The sequence below is a fragment of the Hyla sarda genome, chromosome 1 (assembly GCF_029499605.1).
Source record: "Hyla sarda isolate aHylSar1 chromosome 1, aHylSar1.hap1, whole genome shotgun sequence".
NCBI classification, from domain to species: domain Eukaryota; kingdom Metazoa; phylum Chordata; class Amphibia; order Anura; family Hylidae; genus Hyla; species Hyla sarda.
In genome coordinates this window covers 147,642,749-147,658,779 of record NC_079189.1, presented here as the reverse complement: position 1 = coordinate 147,658,779, position 16,031 = coordinate 147,642,749, and the positions used below count along the sequence as shown (strand labels likewise).

The 16,031-nt window shown below is 47.1% G+C and overlaps 1 protein-coding gene across 1 annotated transcript; it reads left to right on the top strand.

Moving 5' to 3' along the window:
• The first annotated feature begins 326 nt into the window (after positions 1–326).
• On the top strand, positions 327–14,608 carry LOC130352649 (uncharacterized). The gene is made up of 5 exons (XM_056555005.1): positions 327–534; positions 715–4,527; positions 5,014–5,263; positions 5,480–6,021; positions 14,357–14,608. The coding sequence occupies exons 2-5, from the start codon at positions 1,045–1,047 to the stop codon at positions 14,606–14,608; spliced, it is 4,527 nt and encodes a 1,508-aa protein (XP_056410980.1). The 5' UTR covers positions 327–534; positions 715–1,044.
• Positions 14,609–16,031: the final 1,423 nt, after the last annotated feature.

Sequence of the window (16,031 nt, the reverse complement as noted above, 5' to 3'; positions counted from 1 at the left end):
CCTGGAGGTGACGGAAGCATTAGGAGACCATATAGTGGCTGAATGACACAGCCTGGGGTGGCATCAGCACGAGGAAAACATATGGTGGCAGAATGAGACAGCCTGGAGGTGGCAGCAGCAGCATCAGGAATCCTAAAGTGACCTGGTGGCCCAGAGTGGTGCGGTGGGTGGCAATGCCAGTACCCGGTAATGAAGGTGGGTGAAAAAAGGAGACCTTGGCTTTAGTTGTGTGGCATCAGGCGGGTGGCAGGATCAGAATAGTAGCTGAGGCAGGTAGGCAGAAGAAAATGGTCTCTTTTGTTAAAGTGTTAGTGTGTGCTGCCTTCGCAATGTATTTTACATGCTTGGCACTCAGCAGGGTCTGTTCCTTTAAGACCCTCCATTTTCTTGAAGCCTAGAGGCGGGCCTTCTCTCTAAAACATAGGGCTAGCTCCGGCATGTCTCATTCATTCCAGCTCCAGCCACCACAGTGACCAGATCCACAGGACTTCTTAAAGCTAATACAGACTGCAAATCTGATAAATACCAAAGCCTGTGAGTAAGGAATTGCTAGTTATCTTGTGTAGAGAGATGCTAGGCATTGTAGATAGATAATGTGTGTTTTCAGTGTGTAGTAAATGAGCATGTTAGACCCTATCTATGTATTAGCTATGCATAATGTAAGGCACTTGAATAGCCATGCTTATATTTGTCTTTCATATGTTTGTTTTACAGTTTTACCGCACTTTCATTATATCTCAGTAAAGATTACATCAGTTAAGCAACCAGCGTGTCTTTCCTTGAGATTCGGTATAAACTTGATGTGAAGCTGTGTCCACGAGACAGCGGAGACATTATAGTAAAAAGGCTTTTAAAACGTTATCAGAAGCAGTTAATCAGCTTTGAATCGTCCGCAGCAGTAAGACTCATAAATCCTGTGCCCTGCAGTCTGTGTCGGAGTAAGGGCGCGAAGCACTAGAAAGTGAAACTAATTCTCTCACGTGCTATATCACCGCTGTGCTGTGTCCAGTCATCATCATTATCTACGCTGCCAGCTAAATCAAGATGCAGAACCCAGAGAACAGCACTCTGACAGTTAACCCTCAATGCTCCTATAAAGAGGAAGACACCTTGCCAAGAAGTAGATCTAGGTGCACAACATTGTCTAGAGCGTCCAGTCAAACAAATCTAACTTCGGTTAGCGCCGATGCATCAAGATTTAAACGCCATAGTTCTAGACACTCAAGCACCACCAGCCTGTCATCCGCTAGCGCCATAGCAACTAAGGCAAGAGCGAAAGCAGAGGCAGCTTGTGCAATGGCGTCCTATGCAAAGCAGGAAGCTGAATTGATGAAAGAACAAGCAAAAAGTGAATCTGAAGCACTTAGAAGAAAAGCTGAATTGATGAAAGAACAAGCAAAAAGTGAATCTGAAGCACTTAGAAGAAAAGCTGAAGTGCAAGCATCTTTACACTTACTGCAACAGCAGAAAAACGCTGCAGCAGCCTTAGCCGAGGCAGAAGTTCTCACAAGGGCTGCCGAAGCTCAGTTCGCTGACATAGAAACCCAGATGTCACCCCTCAGCGCAAGCCAACGTACCCGTGAGTACATACAGTCACAAGCAACCATGTACACTGACCAGGAGTTCAATGACACATCAAGGCCATCATTGACTCCACCAGCAAGAAGCAACTTTGATACTATGCAACACTGCAAGACTGAATTAGAACCTCAGGGTAGGAAGTCAAGTGGTCGCATGCTCAGAGACCAATCTGCCAACCTGACAAGAGTGCAAACGGATGCTGATGTACTCCCTCCTCAAGCAAATACAAGTCTGGATTATAGCAGAAAGACTTACAACAGAGGAGAACAAAGCAGACTTAGTCAAGTACCTCATCAGCCTTACCAGTCGCAGCCATACCCTGAGTTTACACCCAGGAAGTATTCACCAGATGCAGCAAGAGCTACAGAGGTAGCAAGATTCCTGATGCGCCGTGAGATAGTGAGCGCTGGTCTCATGAAATTTGACGACCGTCCAGAAAACTACTGGGCCTGGAAGTCATCTTTCCTAAGCGGTACCCAAGACTTAGATCTGACAGACAGAGAAAAGCTTGATCTGCTCGTCAAATGGCTAGGACCAGAGTCCACTGAGCAAGCCCAAAGAATCAGATCAGTACATGTTCATGATGCAGCAGCAGGACTTGCAATGGTGTGGAGGAGACTAGAACACTGCTATGGGTCACCTGAAGTGATTGAAGATGCTCTTCTGAAGAGGATAGAAAACTATCCAAGAATGACAAACAAAGACAATCAAAAGCTGAGAGGGTTTGGGGACCTACTCTTAGAAATAGAAGCCGCTAAGTCTAGTGGATATCTGCCAGGTCTCTCATACTTAGATACAGCACGTGGAGTTGATCCCATAATCGAGAAACTTCCTTTCAACTTGCAGGAAAGGTGGGTCACTCAAGCATCAAGATACAAGAAAGAACATCGAGTCGCATTTCCATCATTTGCCTTCCTTGCTGAATTCATCGTAGACCAAGCTGAAACACGCAATGATCCAAGCTTTGCTTTCCTGAACAAGAGAACTGCAAGCTCCCCAAAGGTAGAGCAAAAACATCCAACGCCTTACAAAGAACGCAGAGCAACAGTTTCTGTACGGAAGACAGAAGTCTCGCCTGAGTCTGCAGTCAATCAGGAAGACAGCGCAAGTAAGAAAGTTGAGGAGCCAGACAAAATATGTCTCATCCACAACAAGCCTCATCCACTAAGAAAATGTCGCAGTTTCAGAAGTAAGACGTTAGAAGAGCGCAAAGCTTACCTTAAAGACAATCACATTTGTTTCAGATGTTGCGCTTCAATTCAGCATCTTGCAAAAGACTGTACAAAAACAATAAAATGCACAGAGTGCAACAGTGACAAACACCTGTCAGCACTGCACCCAGGACCACCACCATGTAAACAAGAAGTTCCAGCAACTCAAGAAGATCATGGTGGGGAGCAAGGCGAGAGTACAACGCCAGCAGTAACCTCAAAGTGTACTGAGATCTGTACAGAGCAGGGCCGCCCCAGATCATGTTCCAAGATATGCTTAGTCAAGGTGTATCCTGCAGGCTTCAGAGAAAAAGCAATCAAGATGTACACAGTCTTGGATGAACAGAGTAACAGATCTCTGGCAAAAACAGAGTTCTTTGACCTCTTCGGTGACAAAGGAAGTCCAACTCCATACACCCTGAAGACTTGTTCTGGAGTTGTAGAGACAACAGGGAGAAGAGCAAACAACTACATCATTGAGTCATTAGATGGAAAGACAAAGGTGACTCTTCCTACCCTGATAGAATGTGATGAGATACCAGACGACATGTCAGAGATCCCCACACCTGAAGTTGCTCGTCATCACCCCCATCTGGTGCGAATAGCAGACCAGATACCAGCACTAGATCCAGATGCTGCAATCATCCTTCTACTTGGGAGAGATATCCTCAAAGTGCACAAAGTCAGAAAACAGTACAATGGGCCACACAATGCACCATTTGCACAACGCCTTGATCTCGGATGGGTCATCGTTGGAGAAGTATGTCTAGACGGACTCCACAAACCAGAAAAGGTAAATGTCTACAGAACACATCTGTTACAGAATGGTCGTACATCTTGTCTTTGCCCATGTACCAACAGTCTACACATTAAAGAGAGACTTGTAAACCCAACACATCATCGGAGTATCCAGAGGTGCATGGAAGACTTAGCCTCAACTGGAGATACAGATGAACTGGGCTGTAAGGTGTTTGAAAGAACACGAGATGACGACAAGCTAGCACCCTCGGTGGAAGATACTCTCTTCCTTGAGATTATGGACAGAGAAGTCTTCAGAGACAAATCAGGCAGCTGGGTAGCCCCTCTACCCTTCCGGTCACCACGCCATCGCCTTCCTGATAACAAAGTACAAGCAGAGAAACGCTTCACCTCGTTACAGCACATGCTACAAAGAAAGCCAAATATGAAGAAACACTTCCAAGCCTTCATGCAGAAGATCTTTGATAACGATCAAGCTGAAAGGGCACCACCACTACAAGAGAACCAAGAACACTGGTACTTACCAATATTTGGGGTGTACCATCCTCAGAAACCAGGCCAGATACGCGTAGTATTTGACTCTAGTGCGAAGCACAAAGGCATCTCACTAAATGATGTCCTTCTCAGCGGACCTGACCTGAACAACACACTCCTTGGAGTACTCATCAGGCTCAGAAAAGAACTCATAGCAGTGACAGCAGACGTACAACAGATGTTCTACTGTTTCCTTGTTCGTGAAGATCACAGAGACTACTTAAGGTTCCTGTGGTATGCAGACAATGACTTTAACAAAGAAATCACAGAGTACAGGATGAAGGTACATGTGTTTGGAAACAGCCCTTCTCCAGCTGTAGCTATCTACAACCTGAGACAAGCAGCACAGCAAGGTGAAAGACATGGTCAAGAAGCCACACAGTTCGTCATGAAGAACTTCTACGTAGATGATGGACTTGCTTCTTTCTCCAGCAACGAAGAAGCTATCAACGTCCTGAAAAGTACAAGAGAAATGTTGGCAGAATCCAACATAAGACTGAACAAGGTAGCTTCCAACAGCAACAGAGTCATGGAAGCATTTCCAATGGAAGACCGTGCTAAAGACCTCAAAGACTTGGATCTAGGAACAAAATCACCACCCTTGCAAAGAAGTCTTGGGATTAGTTGGGACCTGAAGACTGACAGTTTCACCTTCAGGGTCTCCAGAGAAGAGAAGCCATTCACAAAAAGAGGTGTCCTATCTACAGTCAACAGTCTTTACGACCCCCTGGGGTTCGTAGCACCCATCATCATGCAAGGTAAAGCTCTTTTGAGACAGATCACTACTGAGCAAGAACAAAGTGACTGGGACGTACCTCTACCTGAAGAGAAGGAAATGCAGTGGAAGTTGTGGAAAGACTCATTGTTAGAGCTTGAACAACTCAACATCCCTAGACCATACGTATCTGTTTCCTTGTCTGCTACAAAGAGAAGAGAAATATGCATATTCTCTGACGCCTCCACTATGGCTATCGCATCTGTCGCCTACCTTAGGGTAATAGACACTGAGGGACAAAGCCATGTCGGGTTCATCATGGGAAAATCTAAGCTGGCTCCTAGACCCGCTCACACTGTCCCACGTCTAGAACTTTGTGCTGCTGTCTTAGCTGTAGAGATGGCAGACATGATTACAACAGAACTGGACATCGAGATCCATGCAATTAACTTTTATACAGACAGCAAGATTGTGTTAGGATATATTCACAACGCTTCAAGAAGATTTTATACATACGTGGCCAACAGAGTGACACGTATCAGAAAGTCTACAAGTCCAGAACAGTGGCATCACATCAGCACGGACAAGAACCCAGCTGATCATGGGACAAGACTGGTGCCAGCTGCTGCACTCATACAAACTAACTGGTTCGTAGGTCCATCCTTTCTTCGTAAACCAGAAACCAAAGAAACTACTCAGGTAGAGGCCTTTCAGCTCATAGAACCAGATCAAGACAAAGAGGTAAGACCTCAAGTTGCAGCTTGTAGGACTTTAGTTACAAGAGACAGTCTGGGCGCTCATAGATTTGAAAGGTTTTCCAGCTGGAAGTCGCTGACCCGTGCAATCGGAAAACTTATCTGTCTAGCCAGATCCTCCTGCAGAGCTACCAATACTGATCAGCGTAGCAACGACCACCTTGAACAAGCCAAGCTCACGATCATCAGATGCGTCCAACAGGAAGTCTTCAAAGAAGAAATCCAAGGCCTTCTGAAAAAGGAAGAGATTTCTCGACACAATTCGCTCAAGGACTTGTACACCAAGAAAAGGAAACAAGTTCAAAGTCTTGCGGACATTTTCTGGAAGAGGTGGAGACAGGACTACCTTGTAATATTCCAACCACGCAAGAAATGGCAAGATGACAAGCCCAATTTACAAGTTGGAGACGTTGTTTTACTGAAAGACTCTCAGGCCCACAGGAACGAGTGGCCTATTGGACTCATTGTGGGGACTGATCCTAGTAGTGATGCTAGAGTTAGAAAGGTTGAAGTTAGGATTGTTAGACAGGGCATTCCCAAAGTGTATGCAAGGCCAATTTCTGAAGTAGTTTTACTTCTGTCCAAGGGTTAGTGGCATAACAAAAAGTATGCCAGGTGGGGAGTGTGCTGCCTTCGCAATGTATTTTACATGCTTGGCACTCAGCAGGGTCTGTTCCTTTAAGACCCTCCATTTTCTTGAAGCCTAGAGGCGGGCCTTCTCTCTAAAACATAGGGCTAGCTCCGGCATGTCTCATTCATTCCAGCTCCAGCCACCACAGTGACCAGATCCACAGGACTTCTTAAAGCTAATACAGACTGCAAATCTGATAAATACCAAAGCCTGTGAGTAAGGAATTGCTAGTTATCTTGTGTAGAGAGATGCTAGGCATTGTAGATAGATAATGTGTGTTTTCAGTGTGTAGTAAATGAGCATGTTAGACCCTATCTATGTATTAGCTATGCATAATGTAAGGCACTTGAATAGCCATGCTTATATTTGTCTTTCATATGTTTGTTTTACAGTTTTACCGCACTTTCATTATATCTCAGTAAAGATTACATCAGTTAAGCAACCAGCGTGTCTTTCCTTGAGATTCGGTATAAACTTGATGTGAAGCTGTGTCCACGAGACAGCGGAGACATTATATAGTGTGCACAAGTAAGTATTGAGGATATGCATTACGTAAAACTTAACTTTTAATAATATACTTAGGATAAAATATATGGACCCCAAATTTTTTTTTTAAATCAAACAAAAGGAAAGGTGTGCAAAAAACACCATGTGCCACCTACACCACGAAGTATTGATGTGATGCAAAGACCTCTAAAAGGTGGAATAGAAAACAACATATGGTCCATTGTAATTGGTGGGGGTAAAATCTTCCCCTGTAAGGCCTACTCTCGCATTATTAATTCCCTTCTTGGCAAGTGTTACTCGCCCTTAAAAAGGCAGCCCCACACAGGAACCTCTGCCTATTTCCACCTAAAAACCCTGGGAAATGGCAGTGTTTGTAGGGGGAAATAGGGAGAGGTCCCTGTGTGGGATCGCCCTTTTTAGGGCGAGTAGCACTTGTCAAGAAGGGAATTAATAATGCCAGAGTATGGCCTTACAGTGGAAGTTTTTACCTCCACTGGTTACAGTGGACCATAAGTTGTTCCCTTCCACCTTTTAGAGGTCTTTGCATCACATCAATACTTGGTGGTACAGATGGCACATGGTGTTTTTTGCACACCTTTCCTTTTGTTTGATTTTTTTTTTTTCATTGGATATTTTATCCTAAGAATATTATTAAAAGTTTGCACGGTCCAGACCTTCATTCGCCTTTCTAGGTGCTGTTAGTGGCAACATACCAATCCTCTGACAACAGAATCCATACTATAATGGGTTTTCCTCAAAGTTCACTATTCCTCTGAATGGCATACACGGTAGGATCTGTCACATTTTCTTTCCAGTTAGATTCTGAGCTTCGTCATGGTGCACCTGATGTAATTTAATGTGAAGGAGTTAAACTCTGACGTCAAGAGACGATTCCTTCTAAAAGAGTTTAGGGATAAAAAAGTTGACATAGCTTTAGTCCAGGAGACTCACCATGACGAATCTTGCACTTTGCTTTCAGACACTACCCAGGGATATATGTGGCTACTCAAGATAAGAAGAGAGGGGGGATAGCTATATTGATTTCTCGTAAATGTCCACACCAGATTACCTCCACCCACACAGACCTTAATGGCAGATATATTTTTTTTTCCAGCAAATTATCCAACATCCCAATCACTATATGCAACCTTTTTGCTCCAAACACGTCTCAGATACCTTTTTTAAAAAGGGTCTTTACTAAACTTAAAGGAGTACTCCAGCACAAAATAACTTATCCCCTATCCAAAGGATAGGGGATAAGTTATAGATCGTGGGGGGTCCGAGCACTGGGGCCCCCCGGGATCTCCTGGCTGGGGCCACGGCAGTCTGCCGGAAGTGAAGTTTCGTCCCCAGCAGAAAGCCGCGGCAGACACTCCCCCTTCATGTATCTCTATGGGGTACATGGAGGGGGTGTGTCGGCCGCCGCGTCATGCGGTAATGGAACGCCCCCTTTCCTGTACATTGCCGCGGCCCCGTACCGAAGATCACGGGGGGCCCCAGCGCTCGGACCCCCCGCGATCTATAACTTATCCCCTATCCTTCGGATAGGGGATAAGTTATTTTGCACTATAGATGTCCTTTAATTCTGTGCTTCCTACCACATTAATCATTGGAGGTGATTTTAATGTACCCTTCTAGACCTCCTTAGACAATCAGTGAAACATCCCACTCCTACTCCCTCTGCCATAAGACTCTCTACAACATTCCGTAAAATTATAAGAAAATTTCCCAAAAAAAAGGAATTTCAATTCCTGTTACATCCCCACTTTACGCATACTAGAACTTACATGTTTATGGGAAATATATTGGGACTTAGATTATTTGACACAGTGAAAATACATCCGATAACATGGTCCGATCAAGCTCCTGTCACTTTGGACCTGAGCCCAACCTCTACACAACAAAAAAAAATGCCATTGGAATGAATCTCTTATTAAAAGAGAGGAACATAGAGAATCTTTAGCAAATGGGCTCAGAGACTACTTTGACAGGAATGTTGTCACGATGCCGGCTGGCAGGTAGTGGACCCTCTGTGCCAGAGAGGGATTGGCGTGGACCGTGCTAGTGGACCGGTTCTAAGCCACTACTGGTTTTCACCAGAGCCCGCCGCAAAGCGGGATGGTCTTGCTGCGGCGGTAGTGACCAGGTCGTATCCACTAGCAACGGCTCACCTCTCTGGCTGCTGAAGATAGGCGCGGTACAAGGGAGTAGGCAGAAGCAAGGTCGGACGTAGCAGAAGGTCGGGGCAGGCAGCAAGGATCGTAGTCAGGGGCAACGGCAGAAGGTCTGGAAACACAGGCAAGGAACACACAAGGAACGCTTTCACTGGCACTAAGGCAACAAGATCCGGCAAGGGAGTGCAAGGGAAGTGAGGTAATATAGGGAAGTGCACAGGTGAAAACCCTAATTGGAACCACTGCGCCAATCAGCGGCGCAGTGGCCCTTTAAATCGCAGAGACCCGGCGCGCGCGCGCCCTAGGGAGCGGGGCCGCGCGCGCCGGGACAGAACAGACGGGGAGCGAGTCAGGTAGGGAAGCCGGGGTGCGCATCGCGAGCGGGCGCTACCCGCATCGCGAATCGCATCCCGGCTGGCAGCAGGATCGCAGCGCCCCGGGTCAGAGGACGTGACCGGAGCGCTGCAGCGGAGGGAGTGAAGCGAGCGCTCCGGGGAGGAGCGGGGACCCGGAGCGCTCGGCGTAACAGTACCCCCCCCCTTGGGTCTCCCCCTCTTCTTGGAGCCTGAGAACCTGAGGAGCAGACTTTTGTCAAGGATGTTGTCCTCAGGTTCCCAGGATCTCTCTTCAGGACCACAACCCTCCCAGTCAACTAAAAAAAATTTTTTCCCTCTGACCTTTTTGGCAGCCAAAATTTCCTTGACCGAGAAGACGTCCGAGGAGCCGGAAACAGGAGTGGGAGGAACAGATTTGGGAGAAAAACGGTTGAGGATGAGTGGTTTGAGAAGAGAGACGTGAAAGGCATTAGGGATACGAAGAGAAGGAGGAAGAAGAAGTTTATAAGAGACAGGATTAATTTGACACAAAACCTTGAAAGGACCAAGATAGCGTGGTCCCAACTTGTAGCTAGGGACACGGAAGCGGACATATTTAGCGGAGAGCCATACCTTGTCTCCAGGGGAAAAAACGGGGGGAGCTCTTCTCTTCTTATCCGCGAACCTCTTCATGCGTGAAGAAGACTGTAAAAGAGAATTTTGGGTCTCTCTCCATATAATGGAAAGGTCACGAGAAATTTCATCCACAGCGGGCAGACCAGAGGGCAAGGGGGTAGGGAGGGGGGGAAGAGGGTGACGGCCGTACACCACGAAAAATGGGGATTTGGAGGAAGATTCAGAGACCCTGAAGTTATACGAAAATTCGGCCCATGGAAGGAGATCTGCCCAGTCATCCTGGCGGGAGGAAACAAAATGTCGCAAATAATCACCCAGGATCTGGTTAATTCTTTCTACTTGTCCATTGGACTGGGGATGATATGCAGAGGAAAAATTTAATTTAATCTTGAGTTGTTTACAGAGAGCCCTCCAGAATTTAGACACGAATTGGACCCCTCTATCCGAGACAATCTGCGTAGGCAACCCGTGAAGACGAAAAATGTGTACAAAAAATTGTTTAGCCAACTGAGGCGCAGAAGGAAGACCAGGAAGAGGGATGAAATGTGCCATTTTGGAGAATCGATCAACGACCACCCAAATAACGGTGTTGCCACGGGAAGGGGGTAAATCAGTAATAAAATCCATACCAATCAGAGACCAAGGCTGTTCGGGGACAGGCAGAGGATGAAGAAAACCAGCGGGCTTCTGGCGAGGAGTCTTATCCCGGGCACAGATAGTGCAGGCTCGCACAAAGTCCCCAACATCCGTCTCCAGAGTCGGCCACCAATAGAAGCGGGAGATGAGTTGCACAGATTTCTTGATGCCCGCATGACCTGCGAGATGGGAGGAGTGACCCCATTTGAGGATTCCGAGGCGTTGGCGTGGAGAAACAAAGGTCTTTCCTGGAGGAGTCTGCCTGATGGAGGCAGGAGAAGTGGAGATCAGGCAGTCAGGTGGAATGATGTGTTGCGGAGGGAGATCAACTTCTGAGGCATCCGAGGAACGAGAGAGAGCATCGGCCCTAATGTTCTTATCGGCAGGACGAAAGTGAATCTCAAAATTAAATCGGGCAAAGAACAGAGACCACCGGGCCTGGCGAGGATTCAGCCGTTGGGCCGACTGGAGGTAGGAGAGGTTCTTGTGGTCGGTGTAGATAATAACAGGAAATCTTGATCCCTCCAGCAGATGCCTCCATTCCTCAAGTGCTAATTTAATGGCTAGAAGCTCTCGATCCCCGATGGAGTAGTTCCTCTCCGCTGGAGAGAAGGTCCTAGAGAAAAAACCACAAGTGACAGCATGCCCGGAAGGATTTTTTTGTAGAAGAACAGCTCCAGCTCCTACTGAGGAGGCATCAACCTCCAATAGGAAGGGTTTGGAAGGGTCAGGTCTGGAGAGCACGGGAGCCGAAGAAAAGGCAGACTTGAGTCGTTTAAAGGAGTCTTCTGCTTGAGGAGGCCAGGACTTGGGATCAGCATTTTTCTTGGTTAAAGCCACGATAGGAGCCACAATGGTAGAAAAATGTGGAATAAATTGCCTGTAATAATTGGCGAACCCCAAAAAGCGTTGGATAGCACGGAGTCCGGAGGGGCGTGGCCAATTTAAGACGGCAGAGAGTTTGTCTGGATCCATCTGTAGTCCCTGGCCAGAGACCAAATATCCTAGAAAAGGAAGAGATTGGCATTCAAACAGACATTTCTCAATTTTGGCATAGAGTTGGTTGTCACGAAGTCTCTGAAGAACCATACGGACATGCTGGCGGTGTTCTTCTAGATTGGCAGAAAAAATTAGGATATCGTCCAGATATACCACAACACAGGAGTATAATAGATCACGAAAAATTTCATTGACAAAGTCTTGGAAGACGGCAGGGGCATTACACAGTCCAAAGGGCATGACCAGATACTCAAAGTGTCCATCTCTGGTGTTAAATGCCGTTTTCCACTCGTCCCCCTCTCTGATGCGGATGAGGTTATAGGCGCCTCTTAAGTCCAATTTAGTGAAGATGTGGGCACCTTGGAGGCGATCAAAGAGTTCAGAGATGAGGGGTAAGGGGTAGCGGTTCTTAACCGTGATTTTATTAAGACCGCGGTAGTCAATGCAAGGACGTAGGGAGCCATCTTTTTTGGACACAAAGAAAAATCCGGCTCCGGCAGGAGAGGAGGATTTACGGATAAAGCCCTTTTTTAGATTCTCCTGGACGTATTCGGACATGGCAAGAGTCTCTGGGGCAGAGAGAGGATAAATTCTGCCCCGGGGTGGAGTAGTACCCGGGAGGAGGTCGATAGGGCAATCATAAGGCCTGTGAGGAGGTAGAGTCTCAGCTTGTTTTTTGCAGAAAACATCCGCGAAGTCCATATAGGCCTTAGGGAGACCGGTTACTGGAGGAACCACAGAGTTACGGCAAGGGTTACTGGGAACCGGTTTTAGACAGTTCTTGGAACAAGAGGACCCCCAACTCTTGATCTCCCCAGTGGACCAATCCAGGGTTGGGGAATGAAGTTGAAGCCAGGGAAGTCCAAGGAGAATCTCCGAGGTGCAATTGGGGAGGACCAAAAGTTCAATCCTCTCATGATGAGATCCGATGCTCATAAGAAGGGGCTCCGTGCGGAAACGTATGGTACAGTCCAATCTTTCATTATTTACACAATTGATGTAGAGGGGTCTGGCGAGACCGGTCACTGGGATGTTGAACCTGTTGACGAGAGAGGCCAAAATAAAATTTCCTGCAGATCCAGAGTCCAAGAAAGCCACTGTAGAGAAGGAGAAGGCAGAGGCAGACAACCGCACAGGCACAGTAAGACGTGGAGAAGCAGAGTAGACATCAAGGACTGTCTCACCTTTGTGCGGAGTCAGCGTACGTCTTTCCAGGCGGGGAGGACGGATAGGACAATCCCTCAGGAAGTGTTCGGTACTAGCACAGTACAGGCAGAGGTTCTCCATACGGCGTCGTGTCCTCTCTTGGGGTGTCAGGCGAGACCGGTCGACCTGCATAGCCTCCACGGCGGGGGGCACAGGAACAGATTGCAGGGGACCAGAGGAGAGAGGAGCCGAGGAGACGAAACGCCTTGTGCGAACAGAGTCCATATCTTGGCGGAGTTCCTGACGCCTTTCAGAAAAACGCATGTCAATGCGAGTGGCTAGGTGAATAAGTTCATGTAGATTAGCAGGAATTTCTCGTGCGGCCAGAACATCTTTAATGTTGCTGGATAGGCCTTTTTTGAAGGTCGCGCAGAGGGCCTCATTATTCCAGGACAATTCTGAAGCAAGTGTACGGAATTGTACGGCGTACTCGCCAACGGAAGAATTACCCTGGACCAGGTTCAACAGGGCAGTCTCAGCAGAAGAGGCTCGGGCAGGTTCCTCAAAGACACTTCGGATTTCCGAGAAGAAGGAGTGTACTGAGGCAGTGACGGGGTCATTGCGGTCCCAGAGCGGTGTGGCCCATGACAGGGCTTTTCCGGACAGAAGACTGACTACGAAAGCCACCTTAGACCTTTCAGTGGGAAACAGGTCCGACATCATCTCCAGATGCAGGGAACATTGGGAGAGAAAGCCACGGCAAAACTTAGAGTCCCCATCAAATTTATCTGGCAAGGATAAGCGTATCCCAGGAGCGGCCACTCGCTGCGGAGGAGGTGCAGGAGCTGGCGGAGGAGATGACTGCTGAAGCTGTGGTAGCAACTGTTGTAGCATAACGGTCAGTTGAGACAGCTGTTGGCCTTGTTGCGCTATCTGTTGTGACTGCTGGGCGACCACCGTGGTGAGGTCAGCGACAACTGGCAGAGGAACTTCAGCGGGATCCATGGCCGGATCTACTGTCACGATGCCGGCTGGCAGGTAGTGGACCCTCTGTGCCAGAGAGGGATTGGCGTGGACCGTGCTAGTGGACCGGTTCTAAGCCACTACTGGTTTTCACCAGAGCCCGCCGCAAAGCGGGATGGTCTTGCTGCGGCGGTAGTGACCAGGTCGTATCCACTAGCAACGGCTCACCTCTCTGGCTGCTGAAGATAGGCGCGGTACAAGGGAGTAGGCAGAAGCAAGGTCGGACGTAGCAGAAGGTCGGGGCAGGCAGCAAGGATCGTAGTCAGGGGCAACGGCAGAAGGTCTGGAAACACAGGCAAGGAACACACAAGGAACGCTTTCACTGGCACTAAGGCAACAAGATCCGGCAAGGGAGTGCAAGGGAAGTGAGGTAATATAGGGAAGTGCACAGGTGAAAACCCTAATTGGAACCACTGCGCCAATCAGCGGCGCAGTGGCCCTTTAAATCGCAGAGACCCGGCGCGCGCGCGCCCTAGGGAGCGGGGCCGCGCGCGCCGGGACAGAACAGACGGGGAGCGAGTCAGGTAGGGAAGCCGGGGTGCGCATCGCGAGCGGGCGCTACCCGCATCGCGAATCGCATCCCGGCTGGCAGCAGGATCGCAGCGCCCCGGGTCAGAGGACGTGACCGGAGCGCTGCAGCGGAGGGAGTGAAGCGAGCGCTCCGGGGAGGAGCGGGGACCCGGAGCGCTCGGCGTAACAAATGTTGATAGTGTTGCCTCTATTTCCACTGTATAGGAGGCCCACAAAGCAGTCTTTAGAGGTAATTGTATTTCTTTGTCTTCTCATATCAAACGAGACATCTTAAGGGATTACTCAGATCTTAAGAAAGAATTAACACAATTGGAGAGGTTTATGGCAAAAAATTCCTCAATGAGGGTTCTTAAACAAATAATTTCGCTAAGAAATGGCTTGAGGGATTTGGAGATTGGGAAAGTGGAAAAGCTGCTAACATATACAAAGCACACATATCACGCCAAACCCAAGTAAACCTCAAACAAAATAAAAGAACCCCCTTTTCAATAAAAAAATCAGAAGGACAGATGGTGTATGATCCGGAACAAATAGCCAACTCAATTCATGAGTATAATATGAATCTTTATAACCTCCCTTCAGAGCTGCCATTAAATCAGACCTCTAGGGACAATAAACTTAAGAATTATCTTGATGCATGTGGTCTTCACCAAATCTCAAATTCCGACCTTCAGATGCTAAATAGAGCGATCTCTAGGGAAGAACTTTTTGAAACAATTCAAGACCTACCTAGTAACAAATCCCCAGGCCCAGATGGTCTTGGCCATACTTGTATTATAAAACCTTCTTTGATATCTTATCCCTTCATCTCTTATCCCTCTTTAACTCATTTATGACCGGTTCTCCCATACCCACTACTATGTTAGACTCATACATAACAGTAATTCCCAAACAAAACAAGGACCCTTCAGACTGTGTGAGTTATCGCCCTATCTCACTTCTAAATTCAGACTTAAAAATTTATACCAAATTGTTGGCCAATAGACTATGCAATGTTCTTCCCTCTTTAATTGACAAGGACCAAGTTGGATTCCCCATCCATAGGCAGGCTGGAGATAATACCAGATGCACCATTGACCTTATTGATGTTCTTAACAAATCCAAATCTGCAGGTCTCCTAATGAGCCTAGACGCAGGAAAAGCGTTTGACCGCTTAAATTGGTCATTCCTGATGTCCACCCTTGGTGCTTATGGTCTCTTTGGCTTGTTCCTGTCTGCAAATAGGCAACTTTATACCCTTCCTTCTTCCCAAATTAAACTCCTATGTGCTACCTCTCCAAGATTTTACATTCGCAACAGCACAAGGCAGGGATGTCCCCTGTCCCCTCTACTATTCGTTATGTATTGAACCCCTAGCAACCCTGATTCGTGAGTGTCCAGATATTACAGGTGTTAAAGTAGGCCACAAAGAATACAAAGTCTCACGTTTTGCAGACAACGTATTGTTGACACTTACCGAACCATTAATATCACTCCCCTCCCTTCATTCGATTTTGAGATTGTATGGCCAAGTGTCAGGTTACAATATAAATAACAAAAAAACAGAAGCCATGCCTATTAATATACCTGATCATGTACTTAGTAATTTAAAAGCAAATTACCCATATCCATGGCAGGGGTCTTCACTTAGATACTTGGGTATTCATCTCACACCTACTTATTCCGCATTATATAAACATAAACTCCCACTTTTCTTTACAGAAATTGACACCCTAGTAAGTAAATGGTCTCCTCTTCCCTTGTCTCTTATAGGTAGGATCACAGCGATCTAAATGTCTATACTACCCAAATTCCTATACCAATTGGAAACTCTACCTGCACAGAGACCAGGAGGAGCTCTTAAGAGATTTCAATCATCCCTACTTAAATTTGTATGGAA

Bases quoted from the DNA above. Each gene is read 5' to 3' on its own strand.
- LOC130352649 (XM_056555005.1), top strand. From the start codon at position 1,045: ATGCAGAACCCAGAGAACAGCACTCTGACAGTTAACCCTCAATGCTCC. The intron at 4,528-5,013 runs GCTATCAACGTC...TCTGCTACAAAG, and splicing joins CTTTCTCCAGCAACGAAGAA to AGAAGAGAAATATGCATATT. The intron at 6,022-14,356 runs GTGGGGACTGAT...TCCACTGTATAG, and splicing joins AGTGGCCTATTGGACTCATT to GAGGCCCACAAAGCAGTCTT.